The 22,500-nt window shown below is 43.8% G+C and overlaps 1 protein-coding gene across 1 annotated transcript; it reads left to right on the top strand.

Moving 5' to 3' along the window:
- Positions 1 to 5,240: 5,240 nt before the first annotated feature.
- Positions 5,241 to 20,601, top strand: fam83fb (family with sequence similarity 83 member Fb). The gene is made up of 4 exons (XM_079628169.1): positions 5,241 to 6,056; positions 12,942 to 13,106; positions 16,436 to 16,557; positions 17,908 to 20,601. Exons 1-4 carry the CDS (start codon positions 5,592 to 5,594, stop codon positions 18,518 to 18,520), a joined length of 1,365 nt encoding a protein of 454 aa, XP_079484295.1. The 5' UTR covers positions 5,241 to 5,591; the 3' UTR covers positions 18,521 to 20,601.
- Positions 20,602 to 22,500: the final 1,899 nt, after the last annotated feature.

Below are 22,500 nucleotides of genomic sequence, written 5' to 3'. Positions count from 1 at the left end.
TCCACCATGTTAGTGTTCACCTGTTAGTGTCCACCCTGTTAGCGTTCACCTGTTGGTGTCCACCCTGTTAGTGTTCACCTGTTAGTGTCCACCCTGTTAGCGTTCACCTGTTAGTGTCCACCCTGTTAGCGTTCATCTGTTGGTGTCCACCCTGTTAGTGTTCACCTGTTAGTGTCCAACCTGTTAGCGTTCACCTGTTAGTGTCCACCCTGTTAGCGTTGACCTGTTAGTGTCCACCCTGTTAGCGTTCACCTGTTAGTGTCCACCCTGTTAGCGTTCACCTGTTAGTGTCCACCCTATTAGCGTTCATCTGTTGGTGTCCACCCTGTTAGCGTTCACCTGTTAGTGTCCACCCTGTTGGTGTTCACCTGTTAGTGTCCACCCTGTTAGTGTTCACCTGTTAGTGTCCACCCTGTTAGTGTTCACCTGTTAGTGTCCACCCTGTTAGTGTTCACCTGTTAGTGTCCACCCTGTTGGTGTTCACCTGTTAGTGTCCACCCTGTTAGTGTTCACCTGTTAGTGTCCACCCTGTTAGTGTTCACCTGTTAGTGTCCACCCTGTTGGTGTTCACCTGTTAGTGTCCACCCTGTTAGTGTCCACCTGTTAGTGTCCACCCTGTTAGTGTTCACCTGTTAGTGTCCACCCTGTTAGTGTTCACCTGTTAGTGTCCACCCTGTTAGTGTTCACCTGTTAGTGTCCACCCTGTTAGTGTTCACCTGTTAGTGTCCACCCTGTTGGTGTTCACCTGTTAGTGTCCACCCTGTTAGTGTTCACCTGTTAGTGTCCACCCTGTTAGTGTTCACCTGTTAGTGTCCACCCTGTTAGTGTCCGCCTGTTGGTGTCCACCCTGTTAGCGTTCACCTGTTAGTGTCCACCCTGTTAGTGTCCAGCATGTTAGACTCCAACCTGTTAGTGTTCACCTGTTAGTGTCCACCCTGTTAGTGTCCACCCTGTTAGTGTCCACCCTGTTAGCGTTCACCTGTTAGTGTCCACCCTGTTAGTGTCCAGCTTGTTAGACTCCAACCTGTTAGTGTCCACCCTGTTAGTGTTCACCTGTTAGTGTCCACCCTGTTAGTGTTCACCTGTTAGTGTCCACCCTGTTGGTGTTCACCTGTTAGTGTCCACCCTGTTAGTGTTCACCTGTTAGTGTCCACCATGTTAGTGTTCACCTGTTAGTGTCCACCCTGTTAGTGTCCACCCTGTTGGTGTTCACCTGTTAGTGTCCACCCTGTTGGTGTTCACCTGTTAGTTTCCACCCTGTTGGTGTTCACCTGTTAGTGTCCACCCTGTTAGTGTTCACCTGTTAGTGTCCACCCTGTTAGTGTCCAGCATGTTAGACTCCAACCTGTTAGTGTCCGCCTGTTGGTGTCCACCCTGTTAGCGTTCACCTGTTAGCGTTCACCTGTTAGTGTTCACCTGTTAGTGTCCACCCTGTTGGTGTTCACCTGTTAGTGTCCACCCTGTTAGTGTTCACCTGTTAGTGTCCAGCATGTTAGACTCCAACCTGTTAGTGTTCACCTGTTAGTGTCCACCCTGTTGGTGTTCACCTGTTAGTGTTCACCTGTTAGTGTCCACCCTATTAGCGTTCATCTGTTAGTGTCCACCCTGTTAGTGTCCAGCATGTAAGACTCCAACCTGTTAGTGTCCACCCTGTTAGTGTCCACCCTGTTAGCGTTCACCTGTTAGTGTCCACCCTGTTGGTGTTCACCTGTTAGTGTCCACCCTGTTAGCGTTCACCTGTTAGTGTCCACCCTGTTGGTGTTCACCTGTTAGTGTCCACCCTGTTAGCGTTCACCTGTTAGTGTCCACCCTGTTAGTCCACCCTTGTCGTCCACCCTGTTAGAGTCCACCCAGTTAGTGTGCACCAGGATACTCCGTCTCCGGATACAGCCTGTTATCATTTTATGCTGCCTGTTATTATTTTATCCAGCCTGTTATTATTTTATCCACCCTGTTATTATTTTATCCAGCCTGTTATTATTTTATCCACCCTGTTATTATTTTATCCAGCCTGTTATTATTTTATCCAGCCTGTTATTATTTTATCCACCCTGTTATTATTTTATCCACCCTGTTATTATTTTATCCAGCCTGTTATAACTTTATCCAGCCTGTTATTATTTTATCCAGCCTGTTATTATTTTATCCAGCCTGTTATAACTTTATCCAGCCTGTTATTATTTTATCCAGCCTGTTATTATTTTATCCAGCCTGTTATAACTTTATCCAGCCTGTTATTATTTTGTCCAGCCTGTTATTATTTTATCCAGCCTGTTATCATTTTATCCAGCCTGTTATTATTTTATCCAGCCTGTTATTTTTTTTATCCAGCCCGTTATTATTTTATCCACCCTGTTATTATTTTATCCAGCCTGTTATTATTTTATCCAGCCTGTTATCATTTTATCCAGCCTGTTATTATTTTATCCAGCCTGTTATTATTTTATCCAGCCTGTTATTATTTTATCCAGCCTGTTATTTTTTATCCAGCCTGTTATCAATTTATCCAGCCTGTTATTATTTTATCCAGCCTGTTATTATTTTATCCAGCCTGTTATTATTTTATCCAGCCTGTTATTATTTTATCCACCCTGTTATTATTTTATCCAGCCTATTATTTTATCCACCCTGTTATTTTTTTATCCAGCCTGTTATTATTTTATCCAGCCTGTTATTATTTTATCCAGCCTGTTATTTTTTTATCCAGCCTGTTATCAATTTATCCAGCCTGTTATTATTTTATCCAGCCTGTTATTATTTTATCCAGCCTGTTATTATTTTATCCAGCCTGTTATCATTTTATCCAGCCTGTTATTATTTTATCCAGCCTGTTATTATTTTATCCAGCCTGTTATTATTTTATCCAGCCTGTTATTTTTTTATCCAGCCTGTTATCAATTTATCCAGCCTGTTATTATTTTATCCAGCCTGTTATTATTTTATCCAGCCTGTTATTATTTTATCCAGCCTGTTATCATTTTATCCAGCCTGTTATTATTTTATCCAGCCTGTTATTATTTTATCCACCCTGTTATTATTTTATCCAGCCTGTTATTATTTTATCCAGCCTGTTATTATTTTATCCAGCCTGTTATCAATTTATCCAGCCTGTTATTATTTTATCCACCCTGTTATTATTTTATCCAGCCTGTTATTATTTTATCCAGCCTGTTATTATTTTATCCAGCCTGTTATCATTTTATCCAGCCTGTTATTATTTTATCCACCCTGTTATTATTTTATCCAGCCTGTTATAATTTTATCCAGCCTGTTATTATTTTATCCAGCCTGTTATTATTTTATCCAGCCTGTTATAATTTTATCCAGCCTGTTATTATTTTATCCAGCTTGTTATTATTTTATCCAGAGCCTGTTATAATTTTATCCAGCCTGTTATCATTTTATCCCGCCTGTTATTATTTTATCCAGCTTGTTATAATTTTATCCAGCCTGTTATTATTTTATCCAGCCTGTTATTATTTTATCCAGCCTGTTATCATTTTATCCAGCCTGTTATTATTTTATCCAGCCTGTTATTATTTTATCCAGCCTGTTATTATTTTATCCAGCCTGTTATAATTTTATCCACCCTGTTATTATTTTATCCAGCCTGTTATCATTTTATCCAGCCTGTTATCATTTTATCCAGCCTGTTATTATTTTATCCAGCCTGTTATCATTTTATCCACCCTGTTATTATTTTATCCACCCTGTTATTATTTTATCCAGCCTGTTATCATTTTATCCAGCCTGTTATTACTTTATCCAGCCTGTTATTTTTTTATCCAGCCTGTTATTATTTTATCCAGCCTGTTATTATTTTATCCAGCCTGTTATAATTTTATCCAGCCTGTTATAATTTTATCCACCCTGTTATCATCTTATCCAGCCTGTTATAATTTTATCCAGCCTGTTATTATTTTATCCAGCCTGTTATCATTTTATCCAGCCTGTTATTATTTTATCCAGCCTGTTATCATTTTATCCAGCCTGTTATTATTTTATCCAGCTTGTTATTACTTTATCCAGCTTTGTTATTATTTTATCCAGCCTGTTATTATTTTATCCAGCTTGTTATAATTTTATCCAGCCTGTTATCATTTTATCCAGCCTGTTATTATTTTATCCAGCTTGTTATTATTTTATCCAGAGCCTGTTATAATTTTATCCAGCCTGTTATCATTTTATCCAGCCTGTTATAATTTTATCCAGCCTGTTATTATTTTATCCAGCCTGTTATTACTTTATCCAGCCTGTTATAATTTTATCCAGCCTGTTATCATTTTATCCAGCCTGTTATTATTTTATCCAGCCTGTTATTATTTTATCCAGCCTGTTATAATTTTATCCAGCCTGTTATAATTTTATCCACCCTGTTATCATCTTATCCAGCCTGTTATAATTTTATCCAGCCTGTTATTATTTTATCCAGCCTGTTATCATTTTATCCAGCCTGTTATTATTTTATCCAGCCTGTTATTATTTTATCCAGCCTGTTATTATTTTATCCAGCTTGTTATTACTTTATCCAGCCTGTTATTATTTTATCCAGCTTGTTATTATTTTATCCAGCCTGTTATCATTTTATCCAGCCTGTTATAATTTTATCCAGCCTGTTATTATTTTATCCAGCTTGTTATTATTTTATCCAGCCTGTTATCATTTTATCCAGCCTGTTATAATTTTATCCAGCCTGTTATTATTTTATCCAGCCTGTTATTATTTTATCCAGCTTGTTGTTATTTTATCCAGCCTATTATCATTTTATCCAGCCTGTTATAATTTTATCCAGCCTGTTATTATTTTATCCAGCCTGTTATTATTTTATCCAGCCTGTTATCATTTTATCCAGCCTGTTATAATTTTATCCAGCCTGTTATTATTTTATCCAGCCTGTTATTATTTTATCCAGCTTGTTATTATTTTATCCAGCCTGTTATCATTTTATCCAGCCTGTTATTATTTTATCCAGCCTGTTATTATTTTATCCAGCCTGTTATTATTTTATCCAGCCTGTTATTATTTTATCCAGCCTGTTATTACTTTATCCAGCCTGTTATTATTTTATCCAGCTTGTTATTATTTTATCCAGAGCCTGTTATAATTTTATCCAGCCTGTTATCATTTTATCCAGCCTGTTATCATTTTATCCAGCCTGTTATTATTTTATCCAGCCTGTTATTATTTTATCCAGCCTGTTATTACTTTATCCAGCCTGTTATAATTTTATCCAGCCTGTTATCATTTTATCCAGCCTGTTATAATTGTATCCAGCCTGATATCATTTTTTCCAGCCTGTTATTATTTTATCCAGTCTGTTAACAGTTTGAACCCCTGTCTTTTTTGTTAATCTGTTACACGAATCTGTAAGTAAATGTTTACATAAGTTAAAGTTAAACTAGATGGTGAAATGACGGCTATGCTTGCTCCCTCATAGTTGGAGTCAAACAAAGTTCCCCTAGCACTGTATTTCTCGAGAACTCCACCCACCCGCGGAGCTATACCTGCCCGCGAGCTCGAGCTCAGGTGAGACACTCCCGCTAGCGCCCCATTCCGAGCGCGTGAAGACGAGCAGGAGGTCGCGTCGCGTCATGGCGGAGTCGCAGCTCGTGTGTATGGAGGACGGGCTCATGCCCACCGCGGTGCCCGAATCCCGGCCACAGTTCTACTACAGCGAGCAGCAACGCGCCGCCCTCGAGATGCTCCTCGCGCACGGAGACGGCGCGTTCAAGAGCCTCCTGAAGGACGAGAAGAGCCAAGACTTTCTGTCGGCGCGGGAGATCAAGGCCATCACGAACACCTTCGTCAAATATCAGCACGAGGAGGACGATGGAGGGGCGTCGGAGAACCGAGCGAAACGCGACGCGAGCGACTCGATGCGCTCCACATACTGGCCTCAGATGTCGGACACTGATGTACCTCCACTGGACCTCGGCTGGCCCTCATCAGGGCTCTTTAAAGGGGTCACCCGAGTGTGTGTGTACACACACCCGCCCAAAGAGAACAGCCCGCACATCAAGGAGGTGGTCCGCAAACTAATACAAGAGTCATGCAAGGTCAGCGCTCATTATATTAAATCAATATTTGCCTATTTTGAAATATCATGTCATGGGACTCTAAACCAAAGTAAATCACTTTAGTTGCTACGGTAAATGAGACCCAGCGAACAGTGAACGTTCTGTCAAAGTTGTGAACAAACGTTCTTCCAGTAACAATAATTGAATTGTAGGCTATTTTAAATGCAATGTAAGTCGCTTTGGATAAAAGTGTCTGCCACATGCATACATGTAAAAATAGAACGTTCGTTCAACGTTTTCTGGTCTTTAATAATGTTCTGAAAACGTCAGCACAAACACATCATTCATGGAACGTTTTTCTAAAACATTTTATTTGGAAGTCTAATGTTTTGTTTTTTATGTTCACTGTAAAAAGTGTTCAGTTCACTTACATTTTTCAGTAAAACAGTTGCCTTAAAATTAGTAAGTAAATAAACAAATGCTTAATTAAAAAAAAAAAAGGTTATGTGTGAACATGACAATTCCACATTATTTTTTTCGATTAAGCTTTTTTTTCACAAAAGTTGATTTACTTAATCATTTTAAGGCAACAGGTTTCCTCAATGTTTTTTAAGTTAAGTCAACTGATCACTATTTTATTTTTAGATGCTAAAAGAACAATCAAAAGTAACATTCCCATAATACTTGGAAAATGATAAAATAGAGAAAACTATAACTAGCATGGTAAATGAGGGGATTCCTCATCACTATGATCAGTTTCACTTTCTCTTTTCACTCCTTAGCCATACTCTGTAAATGTCAGGTAAAGTTGCACCTCGTGGTTCACATCTAAATGAACTGATTCATGCATTAATAACTAAAATTTAGGTGCCCGATCGTAAATGTCCTGAAGGTATAGCAATGATTCCTGAGGATTCCTAGTGGATAAAAGATCTTGTTCAGACTTGATTTCTTCTTTGAGTTTAAGAGGAATGATCACTGAGCACTGACTCACTGAACACTGACTCACTGACTCTCTGACTCACTGACTCTCTGAACACTGACTCACTGAACACTGAGGCTGCGTTCCAGTCCACGTTTAGACACGTACTTACGAACTTCCCTAAGCACTTCCCCTCGGGGGAATCCCTGCCGCCATTTTGAAGTGCGTTCCACTTTGTGAAGTGGGCGAGGGAAGTTTATATGGCTCGATTTTGACAGAGGGAGCGAGTCTACTTCATACACACTTCAGACAGCTCCATATACCACAATGCAACACGATTGTGACGTCAGCGTAGATCTCGTCTAATCACCACCACAAACAACTCTATGATATATGAATTATATGTTGTTTTATTTAAAACAACCCAAACACACCTACATACATTTGGATGGTGCATTAAACAAATTCTTAAAGGGGAAAAAACATATAATAATAAATCAACCCCATAGTGGATTCCAAGTGATCAAGCGCACGTTCCAGTTCAGCCCATTGCAGTTTCCAGTAGTGGCACTCGTGCAACGTAAGCAATGACGTACAACCGAGTGAACGAGACAGAGGCAGGTTAGCGAGTGAAGGACATGACAAGTTTGGACTGGAGCGCAGCCTGACTCTCTGAACACTGACTCACTGAACACTGACTCACTGAACACTGACTCACTGAACACTGACTCACTGAACACTGACTCTCTGAACACTGACTCACTGAACACTGACTCTCTGAACACTGACTCACTGAACACTGACTCTCTGAACACTGACTCTCTGAACACTGACTCTCTGAACACTGACTCTCTGAACACTGACTCTTTGAACACTGACTCTTTGAACACTGACTCTTTGAACACTGACTCTCTGAACAGTGACTCTCTGAACACTGACTCTCTGAACACTGACTCTCTGAACACTGACTCTCTGAACACTGACTCTTTGAACACTGACTCTCTGAACAGTGACTCTCTGAACACTGACTCTCTGAACACTGACTCTCTGAACACTGACTCTCTGAACACTGACTCACTGAACACTGACTCTCTGAACACTGACTCTTTGAACACTGACTCTCTGAACACTGACTCACTGAACACTGACTCTCTGAACACTGACTCTCTGAACACTGACTCTCTGAACACTGACTCTCTGAACACTGACTCTTTGAACACTGACTCTTTGAACACTGACTCTCTGAACAGTGACTCTCTGAACAGTGACTCTCTGAACACTGACTCTCTGAACACTGACTCTCTGAACACTGACTCTCTGAACACTGACTCACTGAACACTGACTCTCTGAACACTGACTCTTTGAACACTGACTCTCTGAACACTGACTCACTGAACACTGACTCTCTGAACATTGACTCACTGAGCAGGAAATGATGCGGCTGATATTCTGATTAAAAATCTGACACACCTTAAATAAAGAACTGATAAGTCATGAATATAATGTGACAATGGAAACATCTTCCGTGTTTTTTTTGTGGAATATATTTTCTTGTTGTCATGATTTCTCAGGAACATCACTGACGGTCACACCAGAGTCCACAGTGTCAGCGAGAGGGACTTTCACTGGTGTTCAGAGATCAGTCTCCTATCTTATCAGTCTTAAGACATAAACAATAATCCATACAAAGAAAGATGCCCTTATTTCCTCGTTGTTGCATTTATTGTGGCTTTAGAAACTAAGTAAACACTGTAAGCTGGCAGATCAGAAAACTAAGAGTGTTTGGGAAGGAGAAAGTGAAAGCTGTACACAAAAATTCTTCTGAACTGGGTGTGAATCAACTTTACAATTACAGTTGATAGTTTAGGTGTGTAGAGTAACTGAAATCCTGATCAACACACACACACACACACCCTCTCACAAACACACACACGCACACACACACATATGCACGCACTCTCACACACACTCACAGTAACTGTGTGTAGAGTAACTGAAATCCTGATCAACACACACACACACACACACCCTCTCACTCACACACACACACACACACTCACATATACACACACACACACACTCTCTCACAAACACACACACGCACACACACACACATGCACGCACTCTCACACACACTAACAGTAACTGTGTGTAGAGTAACTGAAATCCTGATCAACACACACACACACACACCCCCTCTCACTCACACACACACCCACATATACACACACACACTCACATATACACACTCACATATACACACACACACACACACACACACACACCCTCTCACAAACACACACACGCACACACACACACACATGCACGCACTCTCACACACACTCACAGTAACTGAAATCCTGACCAACACACACACACACACATACACACACTCACTCACTCACACACACACACACACACACACACACATACACACTCATCTGATCTGGAAACACACTCTTTATTCCTTTGGGCCGAGGCCATGAATTGTATCCGATTGCAAAGGCTGTTGAAGTCATATACAGTATTTGGTGTTCTGTGTGAGAAGCAAACCAGATTTTAAGTCAATATTCACAAAAATCTCACATTTAATTTTCATTCAGATTCAAAAATCATACATCGATGTGTTACCAGCTAACATATAATCTAAGAACATGTTTCTAACGTTCCTATTAAGTTATTAAAACATTACTTCTGAATGTTCAAAAAGTCCACTTTAAAAAAAACATTTTAAAATGTTTTTTCTTGGTTATGTGAACGTTCAGGAAACGTGTCATTCTTCAAACATTATGGGAACGTTACTTTTGAATGTTCTCTGAACATCCTGAAACGAGTAGCAACATTTAAAAAATGTATAAATAATGTTTATGTGCTGATGTTTTGAGAACATAATTAAAGACCAGTAACGTTGAGCGAACGTTCTATTAACGTTACTGGAAGAACGTTTGTTCATAACTTTGACAGAACGTTCCCTGTCTGCTGATGAGCAAGGTCATTTTGAATATTAATATATCTTTAGGAGGAAATTTATTAATATCTTCATGGAACATGATCTTTACTTAATATCCTAATGATTTTTGGCATAAAAGAAATATAATAATTTTGACCCATACTATGTATAGTTGCTATTGCCACAAATATAGCCGTGCGGCTCCAGACTGGTTTTGTGGTCCAGGGTCACATTAAGGCTGTTTACACGGAAACGATCTGAAGAGAAAACGCAGAAGTGGCGTTGCGTTATCACTTTATATTCTGCTTTTAGACGAGCATTATGAGGGGGAAATCTGCATATGGTGACGCAAAAGTGTGTGAGATTGGATGTAGTGTGCACTCCAGACGGCTAGGTGGCGCTGTGGAGCACTGAGAGTGAAAGAGACGCTGACACAGTTTTTCATGTTTAATACGGTAAAGCTGCTGCTTTAACCCTCGCTGCTCTTCGCCTGTCGCTCAAAAATGACTTTTTTTTTCATTTTTCATTTCAATGAAATAATGTCTTAATTAATGTTCAGTGTCTGCTGCTAAATGACTAAATGTAATGTATTTATTTATGAACATTTATTAGAGGATCAAGCCCATGACATGAAACATCTCATTTTCATGGGGGTCCTCAGGATCATGTCCAAACAACTTAGAACAGCAAAACAACAGAGTAGATAAAATAAAATAAAAAATAAAAAAATCATTAAAAAAAACACTCACACACATTCACACGCACCATACGGACACGCGCACACACACACCCACACACACACACACACACACACACACACACACACACACACACACACACACACACACACACACACACACAAGCTCTCACTATCCCCACCCATCACAGATAGAGTACAAGTAAGCCACAGTGGTTCCCAAACTGTGGTATGTATACCACTAAACACATTTTATTTTGTACCTCTTTTAAGTGAAACCTTTTTAATCTAGGACTCAGCATGAAGGTGCTTTGGAAGTCAAGCGTTTTAAGAGGGGTATTTGGTGTGAGATGTTGGAGAACAACTGGTGTAACATATTCCATATATAACACAATAATCCCAAATATAACTGACAAAGTTAACATCACTCACTATATATGTACACATTCATACACAAACACACTCATATATACACACATACATAACATGCAGGGCCGGATTAAGAGTTCAGAGGCCCCTGGGCACAATGACTTGTAGGACCCCCCCCCCCCCCCCCCACCCCCACCCCACCCCCTTAACTTAATATACAAATGAAATAAACAGTGCTTTATTTTTTCAGCTACAGTAGGCCTATGTGTATTTAACAGCATGGAAGAAAGTCATTAAATTATATGAAATATGAAAATAAAACACAACATAGACTTCACTGTATAAATTGTACATTTATTCTTATTAAAGCTACTATTAAAGTTCTCAGTCAAGAGTGAGGGATTTGCTCTTTGTATTTTGTTGTTTTATTAACAGGGAGATTTTTAATTGTCATCATTTAGCCTACTCTCTCAAGCCGTTTCAAACCCGAATAAGTCTCCCTCTTCTGTTGAAAATAAAAGTTATTTGGAAGAATGTGGGTAACCAAACAGTTGATGTAGCCCAGTGACTTCCATAATAGTTTTTTTCCTACTATGGTCAATGGGGACCAGCAACCGCCCGGTTAGCCACACTCCTCAAAATATCTTCTTTTGTGTTCAGCACAAGAAAGAAATTAATACAGGTATTGAACAACATTCGAGTGAGTGAGTAAATAATGACATCATTTTTATTTTTGGGTAACTATCCCTTTAAGGACAAGCGGCAGCATGTTTACCATTAGGGCTACTGTCACTTAAGATCTGCCCGCGACGAGTCTAATATACACACATTTGACAAGCAGATTTGTTTCTTATTTTTTTCTACTGTTCTTTCACTTTAGACATAACCAACTTTGTTTATGTAAACCTTGTGTGTATTTGACAGTATTAGAGCAATAAGACTCCAGTAACAGGCGCTGTTAGACAGGCGTTTAGTGCATGTGCGCGCCGGGTATTGCGCTCAGAAAAGCGCCCGTTAGAACAGCGCATCAGCAGCGAACGACATGTTTAACCGGCAAGGCTTTAAAGCACATGCAAATAATAATTTTTTATAAACTACAGTGTCCCTTTCCTCTGCATTTCATGTGAATATACGTCGCGCTGTACAGTATGTTGAGACGGAGGCGCCAGAACTGCAAACTGATAGAATGCACGATCCTCCTACGATATTTCTTCAAAAGCAGATCGTGGAGACATTTTAATCATAATATTTGACATTATATTTGACGGTGCCCGCAGGGCCCCTTAGATGTCCTGGGCCCCTGGGCAATTTCCCAGTTGCCCTAATGGTTAATCCGGCCCTGATAACATGACATATCGATGCTAAATCTGAAATGCTAGAAACATAGACAAGTATTCTGAAGATGTGTTTACAAAGCAGTTCGGAACAGAGGAAATTAATGCTATATTTTAGTTTGATGATGTTTTGTTATTTTCCTGTACTGGCGCATGCCTGTGTCATAAACGCGTACGCGACGCCTTCACTGTCTAGCAGACTTTTGCGTTTTTACAGTTTTTACCCTTTAGACGAAGAACGCGACGGTGGAGCGTTTTTGAGATTTCCTCTCTGGAGGGTGGTTTCACTTTTTTGCGTTTTTAAGCCCAAAACGCCGTCGCCATGTAAACGAAAGGCACATCCGATAAAACATTTTTACATTTTCACCCACGAGCGTTCTCGTGTAAACAGGGCCTAAACAGAAAACTTCACAGGAAACACTGAAGTTGTTCTATGATGAGGCTTCAGTTCCGTCGACACACATCAGGATTTTCTAGTCAGAGGCAGAAGATGTCATGACTATTCTCGGTTGATTTTCTCCCAAGAGAAGGTTTACGGTGACGTATCACTGCAGACGAGAGTAAGTGGAGTGTGTGTGCAGGTCGTGGCGCGAGAGTAAGTGGAGTGTGTGTGCAGGTCGTGGCGTGAGACTAAGTGGAGTGTGTGTGCAGGTCGTGGCGATCGTGATGGACCTGCTGACCGACCTGCAGATCCTGCGGGATCTGTTCGAGGCGTCCCAGCGCGGCGTTCCCGTGTACATCGTGCTGGACGAGCTGGGAACGCCACACTTCCTCGACATGTGCAACCGGATGCAGGTCGGAGCGAAGGAGCTGCAGGTACATTACCTGTTCACCTGTTTCCTTTTATTCCCATGTTCACCTGTTCACCTGTTCCCCTGTTCTGCTGTTCACCTGTTCCCCTGTTCTGCTGTTCACCTGTTCTGCTGTTCACCTGTTCCCCTGTTCTGCTGTTCACCTGTTCCCCTGTTCTGCTGTTCACCTGTTCTGCTGTTCACCTGTTCACCTGTTCCCCTGTTCACCTGTTCCCCTGTTCACCTGTTCCCCTGTTCCCCTGTTCTGCTGTTCACCTGTTCTGCTGTTCACCTGTTCACCTGTTCACCTGTTCCCCTGTTCTCCTGTTCCCCTGTTCTCCTGTTCCCCTGTTCACCTGTTCCCCTGTGCACCTGTTCCCCTGTGCACCTGTTCCCCTGTTCACCTGTTCACCTGTTCTTCTGTTCACCTGTTCACCTGTTCCCCTGTTCTGCTGTTCCCCTGTTCCCCTGTTCTCCTGTTCCCCTGTTCACATGTTCCCCTGTTCACCTGTTCTGCTGTTCACCTGTTCCCCTGTTCCCCTGTTCTGCTGTTCCCCTGTTCTGCTGTTCCCCTGTTCTCCTGTTCCCCTGTTCTGCTGTTCACCTGTTCCCCTGTTCACCTGTTCTGCTGTTCACCTGTTCTGCTGCTCACCTGTTCACCTGTTCCCCTGTTCCCCTGTTCACCTGTTCTGCTGTTCACCTGTTCTGCTGTTCCCCTGTTCTGCTGTTCACCTGTTCTGCTGTTCCCCTGTTCACCTGTTCACCTGTTCCCCTGTTCTGCTGTTCTGCTGTTCTGCTGTTCACCTGTTCTCCTGTTCCCCTGTTCCCCTGTTCCCCTGTTCACCTGTTCACCTGTTCCCCTGTTCCGCTGTTCCCCTGTTCACCTGTTCCCCTGTTCACCTGTTCACCTGTTCCCCTGTTCCGCTGTTCCCCTGTTCCCCTGTTCCCCTGTTCACCTGTTCCCCTGTTCCGCTGTTCCCCTGTTCACCTGTTCTGCTATTCCCCTGTTCTGCTGTTCCCCTGTTCACCTGTTCCCCTGTTCCCCCGTTGCCCATTTCCCCAGTAACCCCGTTCCCCTGTTCTCCTGTTATCCTGTTCAGCTGTTCCCCTGTTCTGCTGTTCCCTTGTTCACCTGTTCCCCCGTTCCACTGTTCTCCCGTTCCCCTGTTCCCCCGTTACCCGGGTTACCCAGTTCACCCGTTCTCCTGTTCCCCCGTTCTCCGGTTACCCGGTTCACCCGTTACCCTGTTCTCCCGTTCCCCTGTTACCCTGTTCCCCTGTTCACCCGTTCCCCTGTTCTCCTGTTCCCCCGTTACCCTGTTCTCCCGTTACCCTGTTCCCCTGTTCCCCCGTTACCCGGTTCACCCGTTACCCAGTTCACCCGTTCCCCTGTTCCCCTTTTCTCCTGTTCCCCCGTTCCCCAGTAACCCCGTTCCCCTGTTCACCTGTTTCCCTGTTCACCCATTCCCCTGTTCCCCTGTTCACCCTGTTCTCCTGTTCCCCTGTTCACCCTGTTCTCCTGTTCCCCTGTTCACCCTGTTCTCCTGTTCCCCTGTTCACCCTGTTCCCCTGTTCACCCTGTTCTCCTGTTCCCCTGTTCCGCTGTTCACCTGTTCACCTGTTCCGCTGTTCCCCTGTTCCCCTGTTCCCCTGTTCACCTGTTCCCCTGTTCCGCTGTTCCCCTGTTCACCTGTTCCCCTGTTCACCCTGTTACCCTGTTCTCCTGTTCCCCTGTTCCGCTGTTCCCCTGTTCACCTGTTCCCCTGTTCACCTGTTCACCTGTTCCCCTGTTCCGCTGTTCACCTGTTCACCTGTTCACCTGTTTCCCTGTTCCGCTGTTCCCCTGTTCACCTGTTCCCCTGTTCACCTGTTCCCCTGTTCCGCTGTTCCCCTGTTCCCCTGTTCACCTGTTCCCCTGTTCCGCTGTTCCCCTGTTCACCTGTTCTGCTATTCCCCTGTTCTGCTGTTCCCCTGTTCACCTGTTCCCCTGTTCCCCCGTTGCCCATTTCCCCAGTAACCACGTTCCCCTGTTCTCCTGTTCAGCTGTTCCCCTGTTCTGCTGTTCCCTTGTTCACCTGTTCCCCCGTTCCACTGTTCTCCCGTTCCCCTGTTCCCCCGTTACCCGGGTTACCCAGTTCACCCGTTCTCCTGTTCCCCCGTTCTCCGGTTACCCGGTTCACCCGTTACCCCGTTACCCTGTTCTCCCGTTCCCCTGTTACCCTGTTCCCCTGTTCACCCGTTCCCCTGTTCTCCTGTTCCCCCGTTCCCCTGTTCTCCCGTTACCCTGTTCCCCTGTTCCCCCGTTACCCGGTTCACCCGTTACCCAGTTCACCCGTTCCCCTGTTCCCCTTTTCTCCTGTTCCCCCGTTCCCCAGTAACCCCGTTCCCCTGTTCACCTGTTTCCCTGTTCACCCATTCCCCTGTTCCCCTGTTCCCCTGTTCACCCTGTTCTCCTGTTCCCCTGTTCACCCTGTTCTCCTGTTCCCCTGTTCACCCTGTTCTCCTGTTCCCCTGTTCTCCTGTTCTCCTGTTCCCCTGTTACCCTGTTCACCTGTTCTACTGTTCCCCTTTTCACCCTGTTCTCCTGTTCCCCTGTTCACCTGTTCTCCTGTTACCCTGTTCCCCTGTTCACCTGTTCTCCTGTTACCCTGTTCCCCTGTTCCCCCTGTTCTCCTGTTCCCCTGTTCACCCTGTTCTCCTGTTCTCCTGTTCCCCTGTTACCCTGTTCTCCTGTTCCCCTTGTTCTCCTGTTCCCCTGTTCACCCGTTCCCCTGTTACCCTGTTCCCCTGTTCCCCTTTTCTCCTGTTCCCCTGTTCACCCTGTTCTCCTGTTCCCCTGTTACCCTGTTACCCTGTTCACCTGTTCCCCTGTTCTCCTGTTACCCTGTTCCCCTGTTCACCTGTTCCCCTGTTCACCTGTTCCCCTGTTCTGCTGTTCCCTTGTTCACCTGTTCTCCTGTTACCCTGTTCACCCCTTCCCCTGTTCCCCCATATCCCCAGTAACCCCGTTACCCTGTTCTCCTGTTCCCCTATTCTCCTGTTCCCCTATTCTGCTGTTCCCTTGTTCACCTGTTCCCTCGTTCCCCTGTTCTCCTGTTCCCCTATTCTGCTGTTCCCTTGTTCACCTGTTCCCCCGTTCACCTGTTCCCCCGTTCCCTTGTTACCCGGTTCACCCGTTACCCAGTTCTCCTGTTCCCCTGTTCTCCTTTTCCCCCGTTCTCCGGTTACCCAGTTCACCCGTTACCCCATTCCACTGTTCACCTGTTCCCCTGTTCAAACATTTGATTTTTTCCCCGCACCCCTGCTGAATTGTTTTGATTTCACAGTGACTTTAACGGCTTGTGTTTCCGTCAGAATGTCCGGACTCGGAGTGTAAAGGCTGTCGGTCTGAATCTGTCGTTGGGAAGAATCCCGGGAAACCTCCACAGCAAGTACATGCTCATCGACGGAGATAAAGTCATGTTTGGAACGTACAGGTGAGCGTGTGTTTATACTCTCCTAATTATAGGGGCTTTCGCACCGGAGGAGACTTTTCATAGTTCCTTTGGAGGAACTAATTTACTCCTACTTCAGAGTCGTCTAAACCAGCGCTATAGGGACTACAGTGACGTTAGTGTTCGCTGATTGGCCGAACGCACGCGAAACAGTGATAGATGAAGCTCTTAATCTTTACACTGAGGAGAAAACCCATTGCAACTTTGAGGGGAACAAGAGAAACATGATGATGTATTTCTGCTCAGCAACACTGGACATCCAACACACGGTATACGCTAATAACTCTTCATTACTGTCTATTTTCTATGTATAACAGTTCTATATAATAACATAGACAAGACTGTTAGACAGATCGTAAACTAATGAACACGGAGAGCACTGTTTGTTTGCATTCTCAGTGCCGTCAAAAAGTCCCAACAACAAGCACGTCTTACGTCACTTCAGAGTTCCTACCGTAGACCGTATATAAACTGGACACAGCGACCCCATAGGTTTCAACGGAGAAAAGTGAAGTCAATTAGAAGCATCACTTCCTGATGGCTGCGAGAACTGCGCAGACTCAAACTGAGCTTGACGACGTAGATGTGACATGAGCCTGTCTGACAGCTGTCAGTCTTCTAGTCGCTGTGCCGAGATAAATCTGAATCATCTTCTGAATCTCGCAGAGACGGAGAGCGTGAGCATTAGCTGTCCATGAGCTAGCAGCAGGAGCAACTTTATCTCTCTCTATGGGCTTCTCCCATGACTTTATGCCTCCACGTCCCCCCGATTTCCTGCGAGCTTCTCCGCCGGTCTATACGGTAATTTCTCGACTGTGCAACAGAGTCGCGCAGTTATGACGCAATTGTTAGCCTATTTTTACAAAAACTGCTTCTACGGGGCCATAACGTAAGATACAAGGTAATGGAGCATTTTATACATTTTCGTGTTTCTTTAGAAATAAACAATGGACAAATGGAGTCTTTAAACGCCTCAAATGTAAAGTTATTCGCTGTCAAAATGACGCCAAAATGAATGGGAGTCAATGGAATGCTAACAGCAGGTGATGGTCTGCTAGCCAATGGCGGCTCCCGGGGAAGCTTCAGTTTCCGGCGGATGGATTACCCCCTTGGTTCCTACTGGCGCTGCGAACGCAACCAGGAAAACGCTCCTAAGTGAACCATCCTGTTAGTTCCTAGAGTAATCCACTGCGAAAGCCCCTAATGTCTGTTGTGTGTGATATTAATAGCTGTGTGTGTGTGTGTGTGTGTGTGTGTGTGTGTGTGTGTGTGTGTGTGTGTGTGTGTGTGTGTGTGTGTGTGTGTGTGTGTGTGTGTGTTTTGATACTGTAGTTTCTCCTGGAGCTCTTCCCGCATGGACAGGAACATGATCACGGTGATGTCCGGGCAGGTGGTGGATTTCTACGATAACGATTTCCGAGAACTTTACGCCGCGTCGGACAAACTGGACCTCTTTAAGGAGTTTCACCTCAATAAGCCTCAAACGGGAACCTTGTCCCGAGCCGCTGTTCCCAAACGCCCCGTAGCGGCCACTTCCCGATTCCAGGTGAACCTCGGAGATGTTAAAGTCCCGGCACACAAATACCACAACCCGAAGTACCTGTTAGCGCTGGGACAGATCCCTGGACGCACGGCGACGATGGAGGACTTCTTAAAAACCATGGATCCGCCCAATCCTGAGAATCCCACAGAAGAGCTGGAGAACCTCACGCACGTTCCCTCAGAGACCGGGAAGAAGGAGTCCAAGAAACCCAGAACACTGTCATTAAAGTCGAGGGGATCGTGGTGGAGGAGACAGAATAAGGAGGCGAGTGAAGCTGTAATTGAGGAAAACACACCGGTCGACGCGCCCAAACACACACTCCCCGCGGATCAGACCTCGGAGGACGCCGGGAAAAAGAAGAAGAGAGGAACATTTAAGAACATTTTTAAAAAAGCTAAATGAGGATTATCCTTTAAATGAGCCGCTGTTTTTACCTGTGCATCTGTGCCATCGTGTTTACAGACTGACCTCACTTTAAACTTTGTGTGTGTGTGTGTGTGTGTGTGTGTGTGTGTGTGTGTGTGTGTGTGTGTGTGTGTGTGTGTGTGTGTGTGTGTGTTTGATATGATCAGTGTTTAGGGGCGATACATATCACAATACAATATTATTGCGAATACTCCAAGACATATGATAAAAGGATAACAAAAAATAAACTGTTGATTAAAATGATAAATTTGATATTACATTGTGTGTAAATGAACATGACTTGAACTTGGTGCTGGAACCCAAAGCAGGACAATAGAGATCAATATTCAAGATTTCTGAAGCTGAAAATACAGAATTATAGTAGATCAGGGGTGTCAAATTCAAACTCAGTAAGGGCCATGCTGAGGATTGTGAATAAAATCAGGGGCCAGACATATATTTAGAGGATTTTTCATATATTGAAATATAAGTGTATTAGTAACTGTATAAAAAACTCTCAATTTATTAAACCATATTATCAAAACAAGGTTTTATTTTTTAATTGAGTTGTAAACACATTTTCAATTGTATCTGATATTGTATAATTTGGCTTATTTTGGTAGCTCTTACTTTTTGATTAGACAACTTTATCTTGAAAGGAAACATGCACTGGGCATGATGGCAACTGTCAGTTAAACAGAACATGTGAGGTAGTTAGGGGGGTTGGGGGGCATGCTCCCCCGAGAAATTTTGGATTTCTCTGACCTACATGTGTGCAATTTAAGACTTCTGAAGGCCAAAAAAAAGGATAAGAAAAAGCTTTAAAACCATGTCAGTGGGCATTAGATTATTTGTCAATACCTGCTCTCTCCTCATCTCCATCGTTCTTGTTCTCTCAGTCTCCTTATCTTGCCCTATTTCTTCCCCTCTGTTACATATAGCGGTTGAAGCAGGATCCATACGCAGCACACTTTATTAAATAGACACAAAACTTTACGAACAGTACTCAGGAACAGGATTTCAAGACCAGAAACAACCACATACACAAACAATCAAACAAGAACTCAAAGACAGGGCTGAAACACAAGGGATAAACGAGCTAGACAAGATACCAAGGGGGCGTGGTAATCAGAAACACCTGTGAACAATGATCAGACAATCAACAAGACACATGGCAAACAGTGAATCACATAACAGACAAGGACAAGGAACAAGACACAAAACCCACACCGTGACACTATGGGCGGCTCCCGACACCCATCAAAACAAAACCACAAAAGTTCAGGAGGGTAGTGAAGCGGAGGCGGTCTTGGGGGAGGGACGGAGGGCCAGGTCTGCACTGGGAACCGGGACCAGGATATAGGCAAGGCGGGCCTGGGTCGTGAAGCGTGGGCGAGCAGTGCGGAGCAGGATCTGCGGGCGGCCAGGGCGGAGACCCCTCGGGCAACCACGGCGGAGACCTTCCCTCAGGTGGCCAGGGCGGATCCGACTGTGCAGGCGGCCGGGACGGGGCAGGTCCTTCGGGCGGCCATGGCGGAGACGACCACTCGGGCGACCACGGCACAGGAACAGAACCCGGCTCAGAAACAGCAACACACACCGGATCAGGAACAGCGGCGACCATCTTGTCAATGCCTTGTCCAAATACACACACTTACGCTCTTGGCCACTTGAGAGTGTGTGCGCACAACACAACAGGAATTAAGTGTGCAAGAAAGTGCCAAAGTGCTCGTAATGCACACTAAACCCTAAGCGTATCCCATCATGCAATTCGGGAACTCATGCGCCCCAAATCACGAGATGTCGAAGAAAACATTGCACTGTAATTTTAATTAATTACATATATTTGGTAGTAAAAACATAAAGTGTTGCACATTTTATTTGTGCAAAGATGAGTATGGTGTGTGTGCCTATTTTGTACAACATTTGCAATTGTTTTTATCACTTGGCCTGATTAGAAGCACCACAATTTAAAATGTGTGTATTGTGTTAGTTACATAGCGACTACTGAACAGACATGTATTGAAGTTTATTTTAAAATGCAAAGTATTGAAAATGTAATAAATAAAAGCTTTGTAAATAGCCTACTTGCATTTTTTGCAAGACTATAAGTGTATATATACACACACTTTGCAGTCGTAACGCCTACTTGAACACTTCGGTCAAATAGGGGGAAATTATGTCAAGCAAGCAGACAAGTGGTCCAGAGTAAAGACTGCAGTGTGTGTGTGTTCGGACAAGGCCTTTATACACGGGCTCGCTCGCCCTCTGCTGGTGGATCCGGGCATTAGCTGTCTTCACTGAGGGAACTTCACACACGCCCCGTTCACACCGCCAGCGATTTTGTCGCTGTGTGTCGCTAGTCTCTGTACTGTGAAGTCGCTTGTGGGCGTTGGTAGTGCTGTCGCTCTAATGTTATTGGTTGACTGGACGTCTGGCCATATCTATACTAAATACCATCACAAGTGATTACTAACTTTATATTATTTTAATTTGACTAGAAATTATAGGCTCAAAAGAAACAGTATGCTGTTGGGAGAGTGTTTTTATATTCCCATAGCAGTGTTCAGTGGATTAAATCATTTACTAGATTAACGATCGATCAAGCAACAAATTAAACTCACTCATACGGTCATAAATGATTAAAACGTCATTCGTATTTGACAAATAATACAGTTTCTTGTCTCTAATAGTCAACACAATGCAGGGGAAACTGTAAAGTGAACTGCAGCAGTGCTAAACTTGCATCAAAAACGTACAACACTCGAACTATAAATGAATTAAACTCACTGAGACTGTCGACAGTTTCTTTTCCATGCATCATTTTTATTATATCCATGAATGTGGTTACAGTCAAATCATATAAAACAGGGAAATCGCCCTCGAACTCTGTCTTGCCTGCACTCCAGACGGTGACGTAACGTGAGCTCCACTGAAAGTCTTCTTTCCTATTGGTTGTCGCTCGCGAAAATCGCTTCTCATTTGCATAAAGTTGAAATTTCTGAACTTTTGTCGCTTGTCTCCTGTCGCTTGACACGCCCACATTCTGTCGCCAACGGTCAATGTCGCTCGTGTCGCCGGAAGTCGCCAGCGCTCCATTGAAATGAATGGGATCTTGTCGCTTTGTCGCTGCGTGTCGCTGGCGGTGTGAACGGGGCTTCAGGATAAAGCATGACACACACACCAGCGCACAAACTTCACAAGAGCACACGACCTGCGTCATTTGAGCCACGACCAGAAATGCACTTCCGCTTTTATTCAGTGTGACATTTTTTGGCCGGATCTGTGTGTGTGTCTGTGTGTGTGTGTGTGTCAGTTCTGACCACAAAAAGGACTGGTGAATTTACTGCAACAGCTCTAAACAGGAAGTGAACACACATGAGTTGAATATAATAAGCTACTTGATGTGCAACCATTAAATAATGTTCGGTCACTGATAGCATCAGTTCACCGTCAGGCCTCGGATGCTCCTCAGGGACTCACGACGACGATGATGAAGATGAAGATGAGGAAGAAACACCTCATGTGTTGCTGGTTAGAGGTGATTGGGATCATAAGCACCACAGATCAGCAAGAATCTGCCACCGGACCTGCATGAAACCACCAGCGGATCCACATGTGCATGTTCCGACGGAGGAAGTGAAAGTGATGAGGTCATTTCTCGTTTCCCTTTTCATTAAATGATGTTGTTACGAGAATAAACAGCGGGTTCTGTCTTTCAGATGATAGAAGACTCTCTTCCCGACTGAGTCTACATTTATCTTATTCTGACACACACACACACACACACAGATGATCTTCTACATGCACTTCCTCTAGAACTGTGTGAGATCACGTTTCAGACTTTCATCAAGATCTGATCGAGTGTGTGTGTGTGCGGTATGAGTGGTGTGTTAGAGCGGTTTGATCGGAGTTTAAGTTGTGTGTGTGTGTGTGTGTGTGTGTGAGAGAGAGTGTGTGTGTGTGTGTGTTTGAGA

Source organism: Phoxinus phoxinus, assembly GCF_949152265.1.
Source record: "Phoxinus phoxinus genome assembly, chromosome: 11".
NCBI lineage: Eukaryota > Metazoa > Chordata > Actinopteri > Cypriniformes > Leuciscidae > Phoxinus > Phoxinus phoxinus.
This window is presented reverse-complemented; position numbering and strand designations above follow the sequence as displayed.

Excerpts from the sequence above, each read along its gene's own strand:
- fam83fb (XM_079628169.1), top strand. The coding sequence starts at position 5,592 with ATGGCGGAGTCGCAGCTCGTGTGTATGGAGGACGGGCTCATGCCCACC. Across the intron at positions 6,057-12,941 it reads TAATACAAGAGTCATGCAAG|GTCGTGGCGATCGTGATGGA; the intron begins GTCAGCGCTCAT and ends GTGTGTGTGCAG. Across the intron at positions 13,107-16,435 it reads TCGGAGCGAAGGAGCTGCAG|AATGTCCGGACTCGGAGTGT; the intron begins GTACATTACCTG and ends TGTTTCCGTCAG.